Source organism: Lathyrus oleraceus, chromosome 2 (genome assembly GCF_024323335.1).
Source record: "Lathyrus oleraceus cultivar Zhongwan6 chromosome 2, CAAS_Psat_ZW6_1.0, whole genome shotgun sequence".
Taxonomy (NCBI): Eukaryota; Viridiplantae; Streptophyta; class Magnoliopsida; order Fabales; family Fabaceae; genus Lathyrus; species Lathyrus oleraceus.
This window is the reverse complement of record NC_066580.1, coordinates 110,284,275-110,303,904: the sequence shown is the minus strand read 5'-3', so window position 1 is coordinate 110,303,904 and position 19,630 is coordinate 110,284,275. Positions and strand designations below refer to the sequence as shown.

At 38.6% G+C, this 19,630-nt stretch overlaps 1 protein-coding gene across 2 annotated transcripts; it reads left to right on the top strand.

The window, feature by feature from the left end:
• Positions 1–279: 279 nt before the first annotated feature.
• Positions 280–3,222, top strand: LOC127118336 (protein REVEILLE 1). Of its 2 annotated transcripts, XM_051048510.1 has the most exons (6): positions 280–476; positions 975–1,058; positions 1,144–1,255; positions 1,387–1,448; positions 1,635–2,048; positions 2,303–3,222. In XM_051048510.1, exons 1-6 carry the CDS (start codon positions 465–467, stop codon positions 2,870–2,872), a joined length of 1,254 nt encoding a protein of 417 aa, XP_050904467.1. In that variant the 5' UTR covers positions 280–464; the 3' UTR covers positions 2,873–3,222. The 2 variants fall into 2 exon arrangements, with proteins under 2 accessions (XP_050904467.1, XP_050904468.1); XM_051048511.1 differs by lacking the exons at positions 280–476; positions 975–1,058; positions 1,387–1,448 and having other exon boundaries at positions 1,142–1,255.
• Positions 3,223–19,630: the final 16,408 nt, after the last annotated feature.

Genomic DNA, 19,630 nt, shown 5'->3' with positions numbered 1-19,630 from the left:
TAATATTATTTTAAAACCATTAGATTCAGCTAAGCAAATATTTTAACGGCTAGATCTTGAGTTCGATTTTGAAGCACTAAAATAGATGAAGTAGCCTAACGCCACGTGTTTAGGCGCTCTTTTTATGTGAGCCACAAGATCCCATTTAGTTCTCGACATTTCTATTAAAGAAAAAATAAAAAAATAAATTTTTCTTCGTCGAAAACAAAATTAAAATCTGACGTGTCACTATTTGGTTGCTCCTTTTATATTCCACCTTCAAAAGTCTTTTTCTCACTTGGCTCTTTTATATCTTTCTATCCACACTTTCTCCTTGTTATGCTTCTTCCAATCTCAACTATTTTCTTTCTCACTTTTTCCTCTTCTGGTTTTTGTTCTAAATCTCTTTGGTGAAGAAGAATTTTTGATTTTGTTTCTTGTTCAACTTTTGAGACAGAAATTTTCATCACTGGTTTTTTGATTTTATGGCGATTCTGGTATGTATTATGTAACTATAACTTTCTTCTGTGTTTTCTTTTTGTATAATATTATTTTAGATTTTAATCTATACTCAATTTATTGAGGAACTTGAGATTGAGATTTTTATTTTTATTTGATTTTATTTATAAATTTTATCTCTGATTTGTGTTTGATTATTAGATCCTATTTCTAGAAAAGAGAGAAAATATTGTGATTTGGTGTAATCTTTCCTAGGCCAAATATGCATAGATTTCTATAATTAGAAATATAGCTAGCCAAACAAGGCCTTAGATATGTAACAAACTCGGCTGAGTCAGCACAGTTTATTTTTCTTTTTGCTGTTTTTTATCAATGAAAAAAAAACGTGGTTGGGGTTTTTGGCAAATAAATCCTTTCTGGTTATTGTTTATGATTTTAAGTTCATTTAATTTTTCAATTATAAATTATTTTTTTTCACTTTCTTTGTGATTGTAGCATAAAATTTAACTAAATATTTGTAATTTGGATTTGTGCAGGGTCAAAAAGAAGGAATGGATTCTGTTATACATGTACACAAACTACTTGATCAATTTTCATGTGGAAATGACCATTCTTTGAAGGTTTGTGAAATTTTTCATTTTATAAACTTTGATTATTTCTGTTACATGTTTTAGTTTAATAAAATTTCTGTACACTTTTTTTTAGGTAAGGAAACCATATACTATCACAAAGCAGAGAGAGAAGTGGACAGATGAAGAACATAAGAAGTTCCTTGAAGCTTTAAAGCTGTATGGCCGAGCCTGGCGAAAAATCGAAGGTATTAATAGTTTTGGAATTTACATGATTTAGACAAGTATATCATAAAGATTCTACTTGCAAAAGAGGTTGAATTTATGAATGAATTAGAAATTTTGGTCTGAGTTTTTGGATCCTTTATTTTCACCACAGAACATGTTGGCACAAAGACTGCTGTGCAGATTCGAAGTCATGCTCAGAAGTTTTTTTCTAAGGTTTATTGATTTATTCTAATGTCAATCATCTATACCTATGAATAGTTCACCATAAACTATATGTTTGGTGAAATTTTTCTGATGAATGACCCTAGGAGATGCTAAATGCAAACTTCCTTGAGGTTGAAACTTGAGAAGTTCAACTTGAATTCAATATTAACTCTTGTATTTCGACTTTATTTGCAGATCAATCGAGACACTAATGGGAACGATACGACATTGGTGGAGTCAATTGAAATTCCACCTCCACGACCGAAGCGGAAGCCGATTCATCCTTACCCTCGTAAACTAGTAGAAATCCCAAAGAATGAAGTCTCCAACTTGGAACAGCCACTGAGGTCTAATTCTCTTGGGTCGTTAGATTTTGGTCAGGAAAACAACTCGCCCAAGTCGGTACTATCTGCAGTTGCTTCAGAGACCCTTGGTTTCTCAGATTCGGATTCCCCAACCAGAAGTTTGTCCCCTGTCTCGTCCCTTAGTGCCGTCCACACCAGTAGCTTTCCACTTCTCGAGACCAAATCTTCATCATCTGAGGAAGATATGTCTCTACAAATAGATGAACTGAATGCTGATTCAGCACATGATGAACAACCTATAATGGTATTTCTTAAATCCTAACCTATTTCATTTTCTCAATTACAATTAGGTTTTAAAAACGGTCTTCAAACATCATAGTTTTTGATGTCTGCATGATTGGAGTTGCACCAGCGTGTATTTGACTGTCATTCTTAGCAATATCAAAAATTGTCATGCAACTGTGATTTTAAGCTTCGATATCGATATCGATATCACTATGATAATATTTGTAAGGTTTCTTGTGGTTTTATGTTCTTATGTTTGATCTTAATGTGTAGAAACCTGAGCCTTTCTTGAAAGAATGTGTCGTTACCAACGACGAAGCAACAGAAGAATCACCTTGTCGAACTCTCAAACTTTTTGGAGCAACTCTACTAGTAAAAGATACACGTGAACCTTCTTCTGCATCAACGGATGCATCCAAACTGATACCTGCCTTGCATAGTAAGCAGCAACTTCAGCGTGGAAGTTCAGATATTGGTGTTGCAACTGTTGTTCCTTGGTGGACTCTTTCCCACAATTCAGCCTTTAACAAAGAACCAGAGGAGAAACATCAACATTCAAATCATGGAGAATGTGAAGATAAAGAAATTCAAAAGGAAGGATCTTCTTGTGCTGGTTCTAATAATACTAGTTCGATCAATGACGGAGAAAGCAATGAAAGATCGGAAGATCAAGCCAAAAGTGATCATGTGCATTACTTTGTTGGCAAAAGTGAAACAGTGAGAGTTAGAACATGTGGGAAAGGGTTTGTACCATATAAAAGATGCATGGCAGAAAGAGAGAGCCATTGTTCAACAGTAAGTGATGAGAGGAGGGAACATCAACGTATGAGGCTTTCTTTATAGCTCTCTCCCAATGAGATTTTCTTCAAAGCAGTTTCTATTTTATAGATGTAAATTGAAATCATATAATGGAGCTGTTTCTGTTGCTGGATTGCCCGGGTATTAGAAAAGAGAGCAGAAATTTTGTCATCTCTACTCCATTTGAAATCCATTAGAAACCTTCTTTTTCTGACATGTTGAGCTACATAACTTTCCTCTTTTTTTTTACAATGGCCAAGTGGTAGGCTTTTGTATTTCTTCAAATTCTTTCTCCCACTATCTACTGTGAATTATCCAGTTTTTGTTAGCTTATGTCTGTTTTCCCCTCTTATGTATGCTTATTGACATGAAAGTGTAAGTTACATATTGGGTAAGACTTTGATTGTTCATATTTTCTGCAATTAGAATTGACATGTAAAGTTACAACTGGGTAAGGCTTTAATTGTTCCTATGTTTTGCAATATTTGATATAACAGGGTGATAATGTTGTATAATTGAGATAGATAAAAATTGAAGGATGAAAAAAATGAATTAGTTCTAGCAGTACTAACGAACTTATAAACTACCTACTATATACATTAACACCCCCTTCAAGTTTGATTATAGATTGAACATACATTCAACTTGGATACACTAGTAGAATAAGTTGGAAGATATAGAGATTTCTTTCTGCCATCTCCCTTATTAGGTATGAAAAGATAACATTTTCTTTGCAAAATCACTTCACTTAATTTTTAAATTTGCAGGACTCAAACGTATTTTTGAAAATTCTGGGACGATAGTAGAAATTTCAAAAATAATATGTTTTATAATATAAATCTAAAAAAATTCTGGGATTTTGTACCGGAAATTCCAAAACTTCTGATATTAATTCTAATAATTTAATCAAAAAATTCAAAATTTCTAAATACAAAATCTCATCTGGTTTTCCGAAAATTTTATAATTTTCGATAGTTATAAACACTTTGTTTTTTATCGGAAATTCTAAAATTTTTGGTAGTTAAACTTTTTTTTTATTCTTTTATAATGAAATATAGAGGTATGGACGATACTAATGCCGACAGAGCTATCGATAGAGCGGAAGACCAACGTACGACTGCTGAGGATGAGTCTTCCTAGATACTGGTTGGACAAGTGGTTTCAACTGATTCACACCAGAAATGGTTGGCTGGGCAATGTGAGTTCCCTGCATCTCGTACCGCTCGACGCCGACAGATACGATCAGTTGAGCAACCCAAAGATGATGTGGCAGATGAGGTGAGAGATAAAGATGTTGTTGGTGTAAGCCTTAGAGGCCAATACTTTTGGTACTTGTATCGAATTATTTATTAATAATAAAAGATTTTTTCTTTATTATGTTTGTTTAATAAAGTCCCTAGAATAGCTAGTCTGTTTAATGTATCAAGTGTGACTTAATCATGAGATCCCATTAAACATAAGGACACCATTCTTAAAGTATCCGTAGTCGAGCTTTGTTGTGAAGTGGGATAACATTAAAGCATTAAGACTATTATGTATATAGACTGATGATCACATCTCATGGATCATGGATAAGGAGTTATCAAGTCTTAAACATAAGTATGAATATTAAGAGTAATATTAATATTGGATTGACCCGCTATGAGAATACTATATAGAATGTTATGCAAAGTGTCATAAGTTATTCTCATGGTGATAGTGGTGTAAACCACCCTTCGACCTGAAACCACTATGGACCCTAGATGTAGAGTCGAGTGCCTTATTGCTGATCAAACGTTGTCCGTAACTGGATGACCATAAAGATAGTTGATGGGTACTCCACGAAGCATGTTAAGGGACATGAGTGACCTAGATGGAATTTGCCCATCCTGCGTAACAGGATAAATGTCTACGAGCCCAATATTGTGTTGGTGTAAGCCCTAGAGGCCAATACTTTTGGTACTTGTATCGAATTATTTATTAATAATAAAAGGCTTTTTCTTTATTACGTTTGTTTAATAAAGTCCCTAGAATAGCTAGTCTGTTTAATGTATCAAGTGTGACTTAATCATGAGATCACATTAAACATAAGGACACTATTCTTAAAGTATCCGTAGTCGAGCTTTAGTGTGAAGTGGGATAACATTAAAGCATTAAGACTATTATGTTTGTAGACTGATGATCACATCTCATGGATCATGGATAAAGAGTTATCAAGTCTTAAACATAGGTATGAATATTAGGAGTAATATTTATACCGGATTGACCCGCTATGAGAATACTATATAGAAAGTTATGCAAAGTGTCATAAGTTATTCTCATGGTGATAATAATGTATACCACTCTTCGACCTGAAACCACTATGGATCCTAGATGTAGAGTCGAGTGCTTTATTGCTGATCCAACGTTGTCCGTAACTGGATAACCATAAAGACAGTTGATGGGTATTCCACGAAGCATGCTGAGGGACATGAGTGACCTAGATGGAATTTGCCCATCCTGCATAAAAGGATAAATGTCTATGGGCCCAATATTGAACTGGACAAGGATGACACGGTCTATGCCTTGTGTTCAATATAGACATAAGGGAAAAAGGGTAATTATACACATAAGTATTGTCACAGAAGGTTTTGTCAAATCACATGACATTTTCGTGTCTTGGGTAGCAGTGATGTGTTGCTAGATACCGCTCACTGTTTATTATGTTAAATGCGTGATTTAATATAATTGTCAACGTCACGAAAACCTACAGGGTCACACACAAAGGACGGATTGATGAGAGATAGAGTAACTAAGGAATACCGTAAGGTACGGTGCCCTTAAGTGAATTATAGAACATTGTAAGGTACGGTGTACTTGAGTAGAATACGAAATATGGTAAGGTACCATAGGCTTAAGTGATTTTGGGCATATTATAAGATATGGGCCAAAATACACTTAAGTGGGCTTTTTAGCTTGAAGCCCACACAAGTGGTTCTATATATAGAACCCTTGTGCAGAAGCATTCATATTACGGTTGCATTATTTTCGTTTTCTCTCTCTCTCTCTCACTCAAAGCCTTCATTCGTACCAGCTAGCACTGAGATTGAAGGAATCCGTTCGTGTGGACTGAGTAGAAACGTTGTCATCGTTCAACGTTCGTGATCGCTCCGTGGATCTGCATCAAAGGTTTCAATCGTCACAAGAGGTAAATATTCTATCACTGATCATGACCACTCGTAAGGATCTCTAGAGGAGAAAATTTTAATTTCCGTTGCGTTTTGGACCGCAATTCTCTTTCAGTGGTATCAGAGCCACTTACGAAACCATGACTCGGATAGCTGTTTATTTTCTGTATTAATATGATTAAAAGACAGAATGAATCAATTAATTAAACGGGTAATTAAATTTGGCATCATGAGTGTACGAGTTGGATGATTGATGTTGACTATGCTTCGGAACCGACATTAGTATGGTGAAGCAGCGATACATCGATCGTCCATAGGTTACGCAATTGAGACCGATCAACTTATATATGATATAAGTAATCCTAATGCAAAGTACGGTATATGTGATATATTGTTTCTGTTTCGTTCATTCAAACACTAAATGGTTGTTTTCCTTTGAGCGATCAATGGTCATTTGCTTCGGAATCCGACATTAGTATGGTGAAGCAATGACCTGTTGATCGATCATACTGAATCAACAATCGAGGTGTGTTTGACGGTCTGAAATTGGTGCATTAGGATTAATGACGGCGCAAGGGTTGTGCCGTCAAGGAGTTGTGAATTTAGGGTTTTTTGGAACACGTCTGTTGACTGTTTCAAAGTTCTGTTATTTTGGCCGCGTGACGTTCGTCACGAGCTTGTGACGATCGTAACAAGCTGGACGTGACGGTCGTCACGTGCTTTGTGACGGTCGTCACATTCACAAATCCAGAATTCTAGGCGTTTCTGTTTTTGGCCGCGTGACGTTCGTCATGGGCCTGTGACGGTCGTAACAAGCTTGTGACGGTCGTAACATGGTTGTGACGGTTGTCACATTCACAGAGTCAGAATTCTCGGGGTTTTCAGTTTTGTGACTGCGCAAGAGTTGTGTTGATGCAAAACGATGTCCATTAATTTTTTTTTGACCGGGCAACGGAACCCCCGGCTTACTCTGCGTAGTATGATCGGTCGCCGAAATTTAATTTGGTTTTAATAAATTAAAGAAATTAAAAATTAATAATAATAATAATGTGTTTATCATTTTTGCCTTATGGTGATCAGTTATGGCCTTAGTCTTCCTTCATTTTGTTTTGGGTTTTTAAATACGACCTGCGTGTCGTGCCTCTCCTTTTAATCTCTTAATGTAACTTCTTTTCTCATCTCAATCCCTCGTATGTAAAACGAGTTTCTTCTGTAATGTAATGTTATGAAGAAAGAGAAGAAGACAATGTTATGAAGAAAGAGAAGATTTCAATATCAAAGGAGGACAACCTTGAAGATCAAAGGAGGACAGCCTTGAAGATCTTGCTTGGAGAAGCTTAGATCGTTATTAGGTTAGCTTAGGTTCTCTCATTGGCTTGGGAGAACAATTGCGCTAGGGGCCATAACTGTTTCATTATGTATGTTGATGCATGTGTATGTATGTTGATGCATGTGAATATATGTTGATGCATGTGAGAGACGATTTATATGATAAATAAGCCAGTGAGATCATAACAATTACAATTCCCTCAAATTAAATATTAAGTTTATGCTTTTCAAGTTTTAACACTCATCAAGACTAGTATCGGATAATGTAGGTTTCGCCTACGCGAGATGCATGTTCTATATTAGTAAGGTGCGATGGGATAATTGTAATATCCAACTGCTAAAACAATGGGTCAAACTTAACTAAACAAATTATAATAAGATTATATATGTTTAGAAGCAAGAGTTGGAAATGATCCATATGATGGATTGGAATAAGGAGTTATTCACCCAACTGAAATTTTCGAGAGTTGTATGAGATACAATTGGAAGGAGTTCCTACCTAAATAACCTAGTTTTATGTAATCCGCCTACGTGGACTTAGAACAAAGTGAAATATGGATCTCGACCCACTAGAAAATCTTCCAACGGGATTTTCCGAATCAAATGATGAGGGTCATTTGTTTTGAGTAAAATAGTGGGAGCATATTTAATTAAAGGCCTAATTAAATATGTTATTGATACTTATATTTTCATTAATTCTTATGTAGATTACCATGACAACAAATACCTCTAACAACATCTTGCGATCAATCCTTGACAAGGAAAAATTGTCTGGGACAAATTTCCTGGATTGGCACCGAAACCTGAGGATTGTCCTCAAACATGATAAAAAGCTGTATGTCTTGGAGAAACCTGTTCCTGAAGAGGAACCTCCTAGTTCTGCACCGAAGGCAGAAAGAGATGCTTATAAGAAGCATGTCGATGATGCCAATGAAACTGCTTGCCTCATGCTAGCTACTATGAACTCAGAGTTGCAAAAGCAACATGAGAACATGGCAGTGTTCGATATGATCGAACACTTGAAGATGCTCTATCAAGAGCAAGCAAGGCATGAGAGGTTTGAAGTCTCAAAATCCCTTTTTCAAGGCAAGTTAGATGAGGGAGCCCCTGTAGGTCCCCATGTGTTCAAGATGATTGGGTATGTGGAGAACCTTGAAAGGTTGGGTTTTTCCCTCGGAAAGGAACTTGCGACTGATTTGATCTTGCAATCGTTGCTAGATAGATTCAGTCAATTTGTCCTTAATTTCAATATGAATGATATGGACAAATCTCTTCCTGAACTGCTAGCCATGTTAAAAAATGCTTAGCAGAATCTGAAGTCAAAAGGGAAGTCCATTCTGATGATCGGAAATGGAAAGAGACAGAACAAAAGACCCACTAAGCAGGGTGATAAAGGGAAAGGCAAGGAAGTTGCCAAACCCAAACCCACTGCTCCTGCTTTGAAGCCTAGTGGAGGCATAGCAAAGGAAGACACCTGCTTCCATTGCGGTAAGATCGGACACTGGAAGAGAAACTACCCAAAGTACCTGGAAGATAAGAAGAATGGAGTAGAGACTTCAACTTCAGGTATTTTTGTTATTGAAATTAATTTATCTACTTCTGCATCATGGGTATTAGATACTGGATGCGGTTCTCACATTTGTACCAATGTGCAGGGGCTAAAAAGGAGTAGAGATTTGGCAAAAGGTGAAGTTGACCTACGAGTTGGAAATGGAGCAAAGGTTGTTGCTTTAGCCGTAGGAACTTATGTATTGACTTTACCTAGTGGTTTAATAATTCAGTTAGAGAACTGTTATTATGTACCTGCAATTAGCAGGAATATTATTTCCATTTCTTGTTTGGACAAGTTTGGTTTTTCATTTATAATAAAGAACAGTTGTTGCTCAATTTATTTGAATGATATATTCTATGCTACTGCACAAATGAGCAATGGATTGTATGTCCTTGATCTCGAAATGCCTATATATAACATTAATACTAAAAGGATGAAACCTAACAAGTTAAATCCAACTTACCTTTGGCATTGTCGATTAGGCCACATAAATGAGAAACGCATTTCCAAACTCCATAAAGATGGACTGTTGGACTCTTTTGATTATGAATCATATGAGACATGCAGATCTTGTTTAATTGGAAAGATGACAAAGTCTCCATTCACAGGAAAAGGTGAAAGAGCTAATGATCTTTTGGCCCTCATACATACTAATGTATGTGGTCCACTGAACATACCAGCCAGAGGAGGTTTTCAGTACTTCATCACATTCACTGATGATTTCAGTAGATATGGTTATGTTTATTTAATGAAACACAAATCAGAGTCCTTTGAAAAGTTCAAAGAATTCAAGAATGAAGTACAAAACCAACTAGGTAAGAATATTAAAGCTCTTCGATCAGATCGAGGTGGTGAATATTTAAGCCTAGAGTTTGATGACCATCTGAAAGAGTGTGGGATCCTATCCCAACTCACTCCTCCTGGAACACCCCAATGGAATGGTGTGTCTGAGAGAAGAAATCGAACCCTGTTGGACATGGTCCGATCCATGATGAGTCACGCCGATCTTCCAAACTCCTTTTGGGGACATGCACTATTGACAGCAACTTACACACTTAACCGCGTTCCATCCAAAAAGGTTGAGAAGACACCATATGAGATATGGAGTGGTAAGAAACCACATATGTCTTACATAAAGATTTGGGGTTGCGAGGTTTATGTGAAACGACAGATTTCAACTAAGCTTGAGCCCAAATCTGACAAATGCTTATTTGTGGGGTATCCTAAAGAAACAAGAGGGTATTACTTCTACAATCCTTCTGAGGGCAAAGTGTTTGTCGCTCGAACTGGAGTTTTCCTAGAAAAGGATTTTATTTCCAAAGGAACCAGTGGGAGGAAAGTAGAGCTTGAAGAAATTCAAGAATCACAAAGCATAGATACACCCATGGAGGAATTAGAGCAGGAAACACAAGTAGTTGTGGAAGAGTAACCTGCTCAAGTAGAACAAGACCAGCGTAAGTCAAGCAGGATACGTCACCTACCTGAGAGATATGGATATCTCATAACTGATCAAGGTGATGTATTACTCATGGATCAAGATGAGCCTGTGACCTACCAAGAGGCCATAACTGGTCCCGAGTCTAAGAAGTGGCTAGAAGCCATGAAATCTGAAATGGATTCCATGTACACAAACCAAGTTTGGACCTTGGTAGAGCCTCATGTAGGAGTTAACCCTATAGGATGCAAGTGGGTCTTCAAAAAGAAGACTGACATGAATGGTAAGGTACATACCTATAAGGCAAGACTGGTTGCAAAAGGATATAAACAAATTCATGGGGTTGACTATGATGAAACCTTTTCACCAGTTGCAATGCTTAAATCTGTTCGGATTTTACTTGTTATCGCTGCATATCATGATTATGAAATATGGCATATGGATGTCAAAACTGCTTTCCTTAATGGGAATCTTCTTGAGGATGTGTACATGATACATCCTGAAGGATTTGACATACCAGAAGAAGTCCAAAAGATATGTAAGTTACAAAGATCAATCTATGGATTGAAGCAAGCTTCCAGAAGCTGGAATCTTCATTTTGATGAAACAGTAAAACAATATAGATTCATCAAGAACGAAGATGAACCTTGTGTCTAAAAGAAGGTTAGTGGGAGCATGACCGTTTTCTCGGTATTATATGTAGATGACATATTACTCATTGGAAACGATGTCCCTACCCTGCAACAAGTAAAGTCTTGGTTGGGGAAATGCTTTTCTATGAAGGACCTAGGTGAAGCAGCCTATATATTAGGAATCAGGATCTATAGAGATAGATCACAAAAAATGCTTGGCCTAAGTCAGAGTACATATATAGACAAAGTGCTGAGACGCTTTAATATGCATGATTCCAAGAAAGGATTCATACCTATGTGTCATACCCCGATTTTGGTCCTAAATTTTTATGTTTGTTTGGCATGCTTGGCCTAACCTTATGTTGGTTTTATATGAGGATTGGTTTTGATCCAAGGTCATGGTGTTGTGATTGTGGATACATCTATGGTCTTGGTCATCTGAACGATCAAGCTTCTTGTGTTTCAAGCCACTTGCTAGTCATGTTATTGGTTCATGGATACTATGCCAAAACCCTAACCTTATGGTCTCATTTCATGGTTTTGTTCATACACATTATCAGTCAAGGCATTTTCTTTTCAAAAGTCAAACATTCAAGTCATGATTAAACCAATTGTGAAAACCAACTTCCAACCATTTTGTTAATCCATTCCAATTTATTTCATGTCATTGTAAACCATTACATTTGATTCCATACAAGAAAATACAAAATTTGGCATTTTTGACCAACTGTTGACTTTGGTCAACAGTTGACTTTTTGGTCAACTTTGACCAAAGTCAACCCAGATCCATTAAACCCAAAATTCACCCATAATTGTCCATTGAATTCCATTTACAAGAAAAAATACAAAAAAATGAACTTTGACCAATTGTTGACTTTGGCCAACTTTGACCAAAGTCAACACAACCTCTTTGCATCCTAAAATCCTAAGTCTTCCATCATGAACCTTAATCCATCACTCCATTGTTCATGTTTGCTTGCTTCTATCATGAGTGCTTCATTTGCAAGTTATCCTTGGCCAACCATGTTTATGTTCATGCCATGCCTACAAGAGCAGTCAAGTTATACAAAAACAGCAAATCATGACCAACATATAGTCCAAGCCATAAAGTAAAGCCATGGGTTTGCTGCCAATGTCCAAGCCAAAACCTGTTGTGAATGTACAACCATTTTCATCCATGAAGCACGCCAAGACATGGTTTGAACTAGCTATGCATACGAGGTAAACCAACACCCTTGCCTGTCCAAGAACCAGTCAATATGGAATGTTCGGAGCAGCCACTGCAGTATCAATGGCAGGGAAATCTCTGTAAAAGTGGAGTCAGCTACTGTATAATAAATGCATGCAGAGCAGATTCAAATATTTGCAGATATTCGAGTGCCATACCTGAGCCTGCCGAATGGCCTACCAAATTAGACTTGACTAAACGCACAGATTTTCGACATGTGCAATCAATATTTGTTGCTACTCCATCTCATCTTCAAGAAGTGACGACAGAAGGTTTCAGAATTTGATTCTACCTATTCAAAGAAAAGTTCTACAATGGGAATTCACAACTCAGATACTGCTGCTGAGGCTGCTTGTGAGAATGTGACTTCATTAATTGTTCATGACCATGGTGGTGATTTTTCCCAAGTCGATCTCAAGGAAAAGGATAACGAGACTTCTGAAACACCGGCGATAGCTGGCAAGGATTCTGCTGATGTATTATTTGATGTACCATTTGTTGGGGTTCTAGAGGAGGAGAAACCCACTCCAGAAAGAAGAAGAGTTTGTATTCACTGATATCTTTGAGAGGCCTGTTCCATCTTTGTTAAGGGGATACAGTGCTCCTATTCGTCTTCAATATGATCTTACTGATGACGACCTGTTTTTCCTATTAGCCAATGATTCTGATGAATTCAACCGATGGGAGGCTGGGCAAATTTTGGCTCGAAAAATTGTTGCTCAACTTGGTGGATGATTTCCAAAATAATAAACCATTGGTGTTAAATTCCAATTTTGTTAGTGGGTTCGAGCGCATACTAACTAACTCCATCTGGCCAAACATGCCCTGCATTCACACAACCACATAAACATGGCCTGAGATACCTTGAAGACCAATTGTCTAAAATTTAGCAAGAAAGAGAAGCTTACCATGGCTGCAAACACATGAACCCTGTCTTGCCTTGCTTGCTGCTGCATACATACATATGTCTTGCACAACCACTGCAAAATCCACACATACCAGTATCTTCCTTGTTCTTCCTGCTGACCATCATGTTATCATCATCATTATGCCAACAAACCATCGTGCAAAAACCCTGCAGCCTCATTCAATCAAGCCCTGCATATGCAGCCTCCTCATTCATCTTGCAATGTGACATGCATTCATCCAACATGACAACAAGCAGGAAGCGAACACCAATGTGAGTCACCATCTGTAGGAATATCAACTTGCAACAAACCAGGGAATTTCCAAAATCTCGGACCTGCAAAAACAATCCAGCATAACCAAACTCAGTCATGACATGTCAAAAAACATCAATAAATCCATCACCTAATGCCTAATCCAAATGTAATGTCAAGCTAAAATGAAAAGCTTATACTCAACATATGGTAACGTGTGTACATCAGTCCTTGCTCTGGCTTGCTGCAGTGTACATGTTCAACAATCATGCAGCATCCCGTGTCCGGCTGTAGCCATATGCTTGCATCATCTTGAGCCCCTTGGAGTGGCATTCAGTCCATCAATAAACAACAGGCCATAGCCATTTCAAATACTGATAGTACTGTTACATCATCATGACAACCAGGCATCCAAATGGTTCAGCAGCTTGAACATCAGACCATTGTAACATGGAACCTCCATAATCTTGCTGCAACAACCATAACCTATCCTGTTATAAACTCAAGCCAAACTTGCAGGGTCCTTGTATTAAATAAACCAAACCACCACAAATCCTGCTATACCAACCTGCTGCAACGCCTAACCTGCACAAACCAAAGTTCCAGCTAGTACTCAATCGAAAAACTTGATAAAATTCCGAAAGACTATGAAGCTGTCATTAGTATTGAAACTCATGTTCAGCTTTCTGCACTTACCAAAGCCTTTTGTAATTGTCCTTACAATTATGGATCATTTCCCAACAGTAGCATTTGTCCGGTTTGTATGGGTTTGCCGGTTGCTTTGCCTGTTTTGAACTCTAAGGTTATTGAGTTTGCTGTCAAATTGGGACTTGCTCTTAATTGCAATTTGGCTTTTAACTCCAAGTTTGATAGGAAACAGTATTTCTATCCCGATCTTCCAAAAGGGTATCAGATTTCTCAATTTGATGTTCCAATTGCTGCTTCTGGTTTTCTGGATGTGGATTTTCCTTTGGAGTTTGGTAGGGGGCATAAGAGGTTTGGCATTACAAAGGTTCGTATGGAAGAGGAAGACCAAGTACCTCTAATTATCATTCAGCATACTGATGGCAAGGAATTTTTCAAGCCCAATTTGGAACCAGATCACCTTGCAGCTCGGTTGAAGGCATACAAGGATGAAGATGTTGCTCCATTTGTCAAGTCTGAACCTATTCCTGCGACTAACAACGAACCTGTTAAAGTGTTGGTTGGGGAAACTCTTCAAAATATCCATTATCCCAAGTCAAACCAAGCTCACCATTTTTCATTGCAGTAAAAAGGTAGTTAACACACTGCAGTTAATCACCATCAACCAAACACAAGAAGTGAAGATCAGGGTATGTTGCAACAGCCAAACTTGGGCCTGCAGCACACAATGAGCATCAGGATGCTGCAGCAATAAAAATATGCAACAAACAGTTACAGCAGGCCACAGTTCAATGGACAACAACCCTCCATAACAATTCAACAGCAGTGCAATGGCTTACCATTTAGCAGTGATAACTTGGAACCAGTTGCAGACTTGATGTAGTCAATAAATTCATGCACAAACCTTCCACGTCAGTCTACAACCTGAAGCAACATCAAGCTGCGACAAGGAAGCCTCCCTGCTCACAGTCCAACCACAAACCTAGCAAATGTAACACAAATCCTGCAGCAAAACCATAATCTCATGTCAGTTCCATTTCTAGCCTAGTAGGAAGCTCCAACAGAACCTGCACTGCAAAATCACGCAACAACTTGAGCCAACAACATCTTTCTCATCATTAAGCCAAGGCATAGCAGCTGCATTTAAATTCTTGTTGAAAACAGTCAGCTGAAGCAAATTGCCAAACCTCCAAAGCCATCAACTCAGGCATGTGCTACAGCAAAAGAAGGCAAGTGGGACCTATGGAACATCAACCACAGCCTGCATTAACAGAATATGAGCATACCAAATGAACAGCAAATCAATGCAATGTAACAGGGCATGGTTTACAAGACCTACCAACTCAGTGTGCACAAGTGCTAGCCATTGAATTTCCTAACTAAGCGCATCACAGGCCATGAACAATTTGTCCCATGAAGTGGATTCAGTGGACATCAAAACTGCAGTAGAAAACATGTCACAAAGACACAGTTACCATGATCCTCATACCTGCTGCTACAGTATCCTGTCAACAAATTCCTACAAAGTGATGACAGCAGTCTGCAAAACCAGTGCACCATAAGTCTATGAGGTTGTTGTGTAAAGATTCATTTGATTAAGCTAACAAATGCTCAAGGATTTTCTAACCCGCAATGAGACCAAGTCACAACAGTTAGACATACCTCAAGGCCTGCAACAAGTCAAACCAAGCTCACCATTTTTTTACTGCGGTAAAAAAGGGACACATTAATCAGTCAAATTGCAAAAACCTAAAGTGCAAAACTATTAACCAACAGTCAGAGGGCAAAGTCCAAAAACATCCCAAATTGGTATGAGGTCAAAGCAGAGAAGAAAGTTTGTGAAGGATACCTTTTCTTGAATCTAACATGAAAAGGTCAATCCAATTTCTGAGCATCCAAAGTGCTTTGCAGAGTTGCTTTTGAACACAAGGGCACCAATTTGTAACCCTAATTCACAGAATATAAATAGGGAGAATGAATCAGTAAACAAAGAACCTGGAGGCGGAAAATAGACTAAAGAACCCTAATCAAAAAGGAGAAATTAGTAAGAGAGGCAGAGGCGAAGAGATTTCAAAGAAGAGAAAACCTAATCCTAAAGGAAGAACAAACCAACACTTGAAGAGGCGAAAGAAAGGTTCGATCGTCACCTGAGCTGTCATCTTCATCAAAGGTCCGAGGGTGAGCTTCCTGTTTTGTAACAGTCTTTGTTTTTCTTGTTTGTTTGAGAGGGATTCGGTGAGGTCGTGATGAGAGAGAGGTTTGAGAGATAGATGCGAGCGATTTTGAGAGCAGAGGGAGATTTTTTCGTTTGAGCAAGTTTGAGAGAGAGAGGGTTGGACGTGTTTGAGAGACGGTTGGGTAAGGTGGAGGGATAGCGATTCTGCGAGCGAATGAGAGGTTGCGAGAGGTGAGCAAAGGTTGAGGAAGGCGAGGGCGATGGGGAAGACGAACCTCTGTGTTCTCTTCCCCGTTTCCTTTTTTTTCTTTTTTTTTTCTGTTTTTCTTTTTTAATTAATTCTTTTTGTTTTATTTAACTTAATTTGCTTTTTAACAGAGATAATAAAAAACATAAAAATGTTTGTTTTGTTTTTTTATTTATTTTAAATTTGTTAGCCCAGTTCATATATTTATGGTAGTACTTCAGTAGCATATAACCCTGAGTGGTCTGGTGGAGAAGGGCAGTGTGTATGTTCTTGAGTGGGGTGGGTTCAATACTCATGTGTGACCTTTTTTTGGCATTTTATTGCTTTTAGCTATATTATTTTTTCTTTTAGCATTTTAGTTTCTTTTTATGTTTATGCCTTTATTACACTCATATGTTCATTTTGTTAATAATGTAAAGTTGTTGTATTTTAATTCAAAACCATTTTAAAACTATAAAAATCATGTTTTTCTCGATTTAATATCGAGCCCATTTTTTACACCCTTGTAAGTCGATTGCTTTTTAAGCATCGCCATCGACCTCACATAGCTTACTCTTGGGCTTTCTTACAATGAGCCGGTTCCTTTGCACTTACACTCATACATTATTATTTCATTCTTTGATTATTTGATTCGATTATATACTTGTTTATATCTTACTTGTTTGATTAACTGTGGCCTACTTGTATGGTGTTTGAGGCATATATTTATATTGCTTGATTGCCATGTCAACCCCCATTCATAACAAATGTATCCCTCTCCCATGAAATGTATAATATTCTTTCATTCTTTATTCATCTGTTAATACAAGAAATAAAATGAACACCCGATCACCATTTCAAAACAAGACCAAAACCTCGATCCAACGTCGAGTGATCATTTTTCAAAACCTAACAGAACCAGCACGTATTCATCCACCCTTTTGTAAGTCGATTGCTTTATGCATCGCCATCAACCTTGTAAGTCGATTGCTTCTTGCATCGCCATCAACCTTGTAAGTCGATTGCTTCATGCATCGCCATCTACCTTTATCCCTAACACTTCTCCTTGCTCCATTCGTCGATTCTTGTTCCGATTAGGTAGCACCCATTAGATAGAACTCTTTGTATGATAACATAGGTAGGATTCCCATATCCTTTTGTATGATAACATAGTTAGAATCCCCATTTCCTTTGCATGCTAACATTAGGTAGATATTCCCATTTGTAAATCCTAACACTTAAGTACACATTGCATGACAACTCTAGGGCAGAGCTTCCCCACTTCTAGACCTTTCCGAGCGTCTCCGATCTTGTGGCATGTAGTCCGTTCTATTGCAAAGAGGTAACTGCCTAAGACTCGATTCAGCGAGCTGCGACACCTACTGCTAGGACGTGAACACATTGCCCACTCTCCTTTGACACAACTGGTGTCCTCCTTTGTAAGTCCATGTTCAGATGGAAATCCCTATGTAGGGGAACTACGTCGCCCTGATTCTCATACCAGATGAGGTACGTAGGCAGGAGATCGTGCGAGATCTCTCCGGGCACCCTTTTCCTTTTTTGAGTGTGTTTGCTTGACAGCTAGCAGGCTCGAGTACCAGACTCCCTGTTAGCTTGTTTGTTCAACTTTGTTGTTGCTTCTGACGATTCAGCGTCCAGTTAAACCCTTTGTTTGTGTGGAGTCTGACATAAGTCCAGCAATTGGCAGTCGGTTTCCTGCGTGTGTTCAGATGGCAATCCCTATGTAGGGGAACTACGTCGCCCTGATTCTCATACCAGATGAGGTACGTAGGCAGGAGATCGTGCGAGATCTCTCCGGGCACACTTTTCTTTCTTTTTGTGTGGGTGCTTGACAGTTATAGGCTCGAGTTCTCGACTCCCTATTAACTTGTTTGGTTGTTGTGTGCTTGGAAGCTGATGTAAGTCCATCGAGTGGCATTCGGGTTCCAGTGTGTGTGTGTTTTGGTTCGGATGCCGATGTAAGTCCAGTGATTGGCGTTCGGGCTCCACGTTTGCCTTTTTGTGTGTGTTTGGGTTCGGAAGCTGATGTAAGTCCAGCGATTGGCATTCGGGTTCCATGTTTGCCCGTGTTTGTGTTGTTTGTTTGGCGTGCGTGTAGCCGAACTACGACAACTCTGATTCTCATGTTCAGATGAGATACGTAGGCACAAGACGCGATGTCTTGCCGAGTTTGACTAACAACTAACAACTAATCCTTGTTTGCTTTTGCCCTTGTTGCGATCCTTTCTCTCGCCCTCGTTGCGATCGAGACTTTCCTTTTCTCTTGCCCTAGTTGCAATCGAGACCCTTGTTCCCGTAGTTAGGTTGAACTACGTTTTGCTCTGATTCTCATTCCCGATGAGATACGTAGGCATAAGACGCGATGTCTTAGCGAGCACACTTATCCTTCACCCATAGGTAGCCGAGCTACGAAGACTCTGATTCTCATATTCAGATGAGATACGTATGCAGTGGATGCGACATCCGTGCGAGTCATTTCTTTGACCCCTTTCTTTTAGTAAATAGTACATTAGATAAACACACACCCTTTAGACAAGAAACAACAAAAGTGGATCCCGTAGAGTACTACGGATGCGTAGGGGTGCTAATACCTTCCCTTCGCATAATCGACTCCCGAACCCAAGATTTGGTTGCGAGACCTTGTCTTTTCCTTTCCTTTCTCCAGGTTTACTTCGAGCGTTTCCTTTCCCTCCTTTGGGATAAATAACGCACGGTGGCGACTCTTCTGTCATTTCTCTCTCGCCGGTTGTTTTTTCGCACCTCTGTATTTTTCGGGTTGCGACAGCTGGCGACTCTGCTGGGGAATACTGTTTCCCTAAGCGAGTCCCTCCTAGCTTTTGTAGGTTTCTTGTTTGTTGGGTGTTTATTCTTTTGTACAGTTATTTATTTTCAGCATTTACCTGCTTTACCTTATTGCATTCATGTACATATGCTTGCTGTATCTGTGGGTTGTTTGTTTGTTGGGTTGGGACTATTCTATGAGAGATAAGCCCACTACCCAGGCTTGAGTGTACACATAGGTGTTAGAGTGGATAGTCGTGAGGCTTGCGTGGTATGTTGCTGCGTTAAGTCGTTCATGAGACCCACATTCCAGACGAGGTTTCTTTTGGATATATTCTGTCCTATGGGTGTTCCATAACGACAGATATTCCTCTAGAAATCGTCGACTCTGGTGACTATTTCCCGAGAACTCAGTCGAGGCCTCTCCTCCGAGACGTGATTATGTTAGCTCTGGTGGGCGCATTCTCGCTGC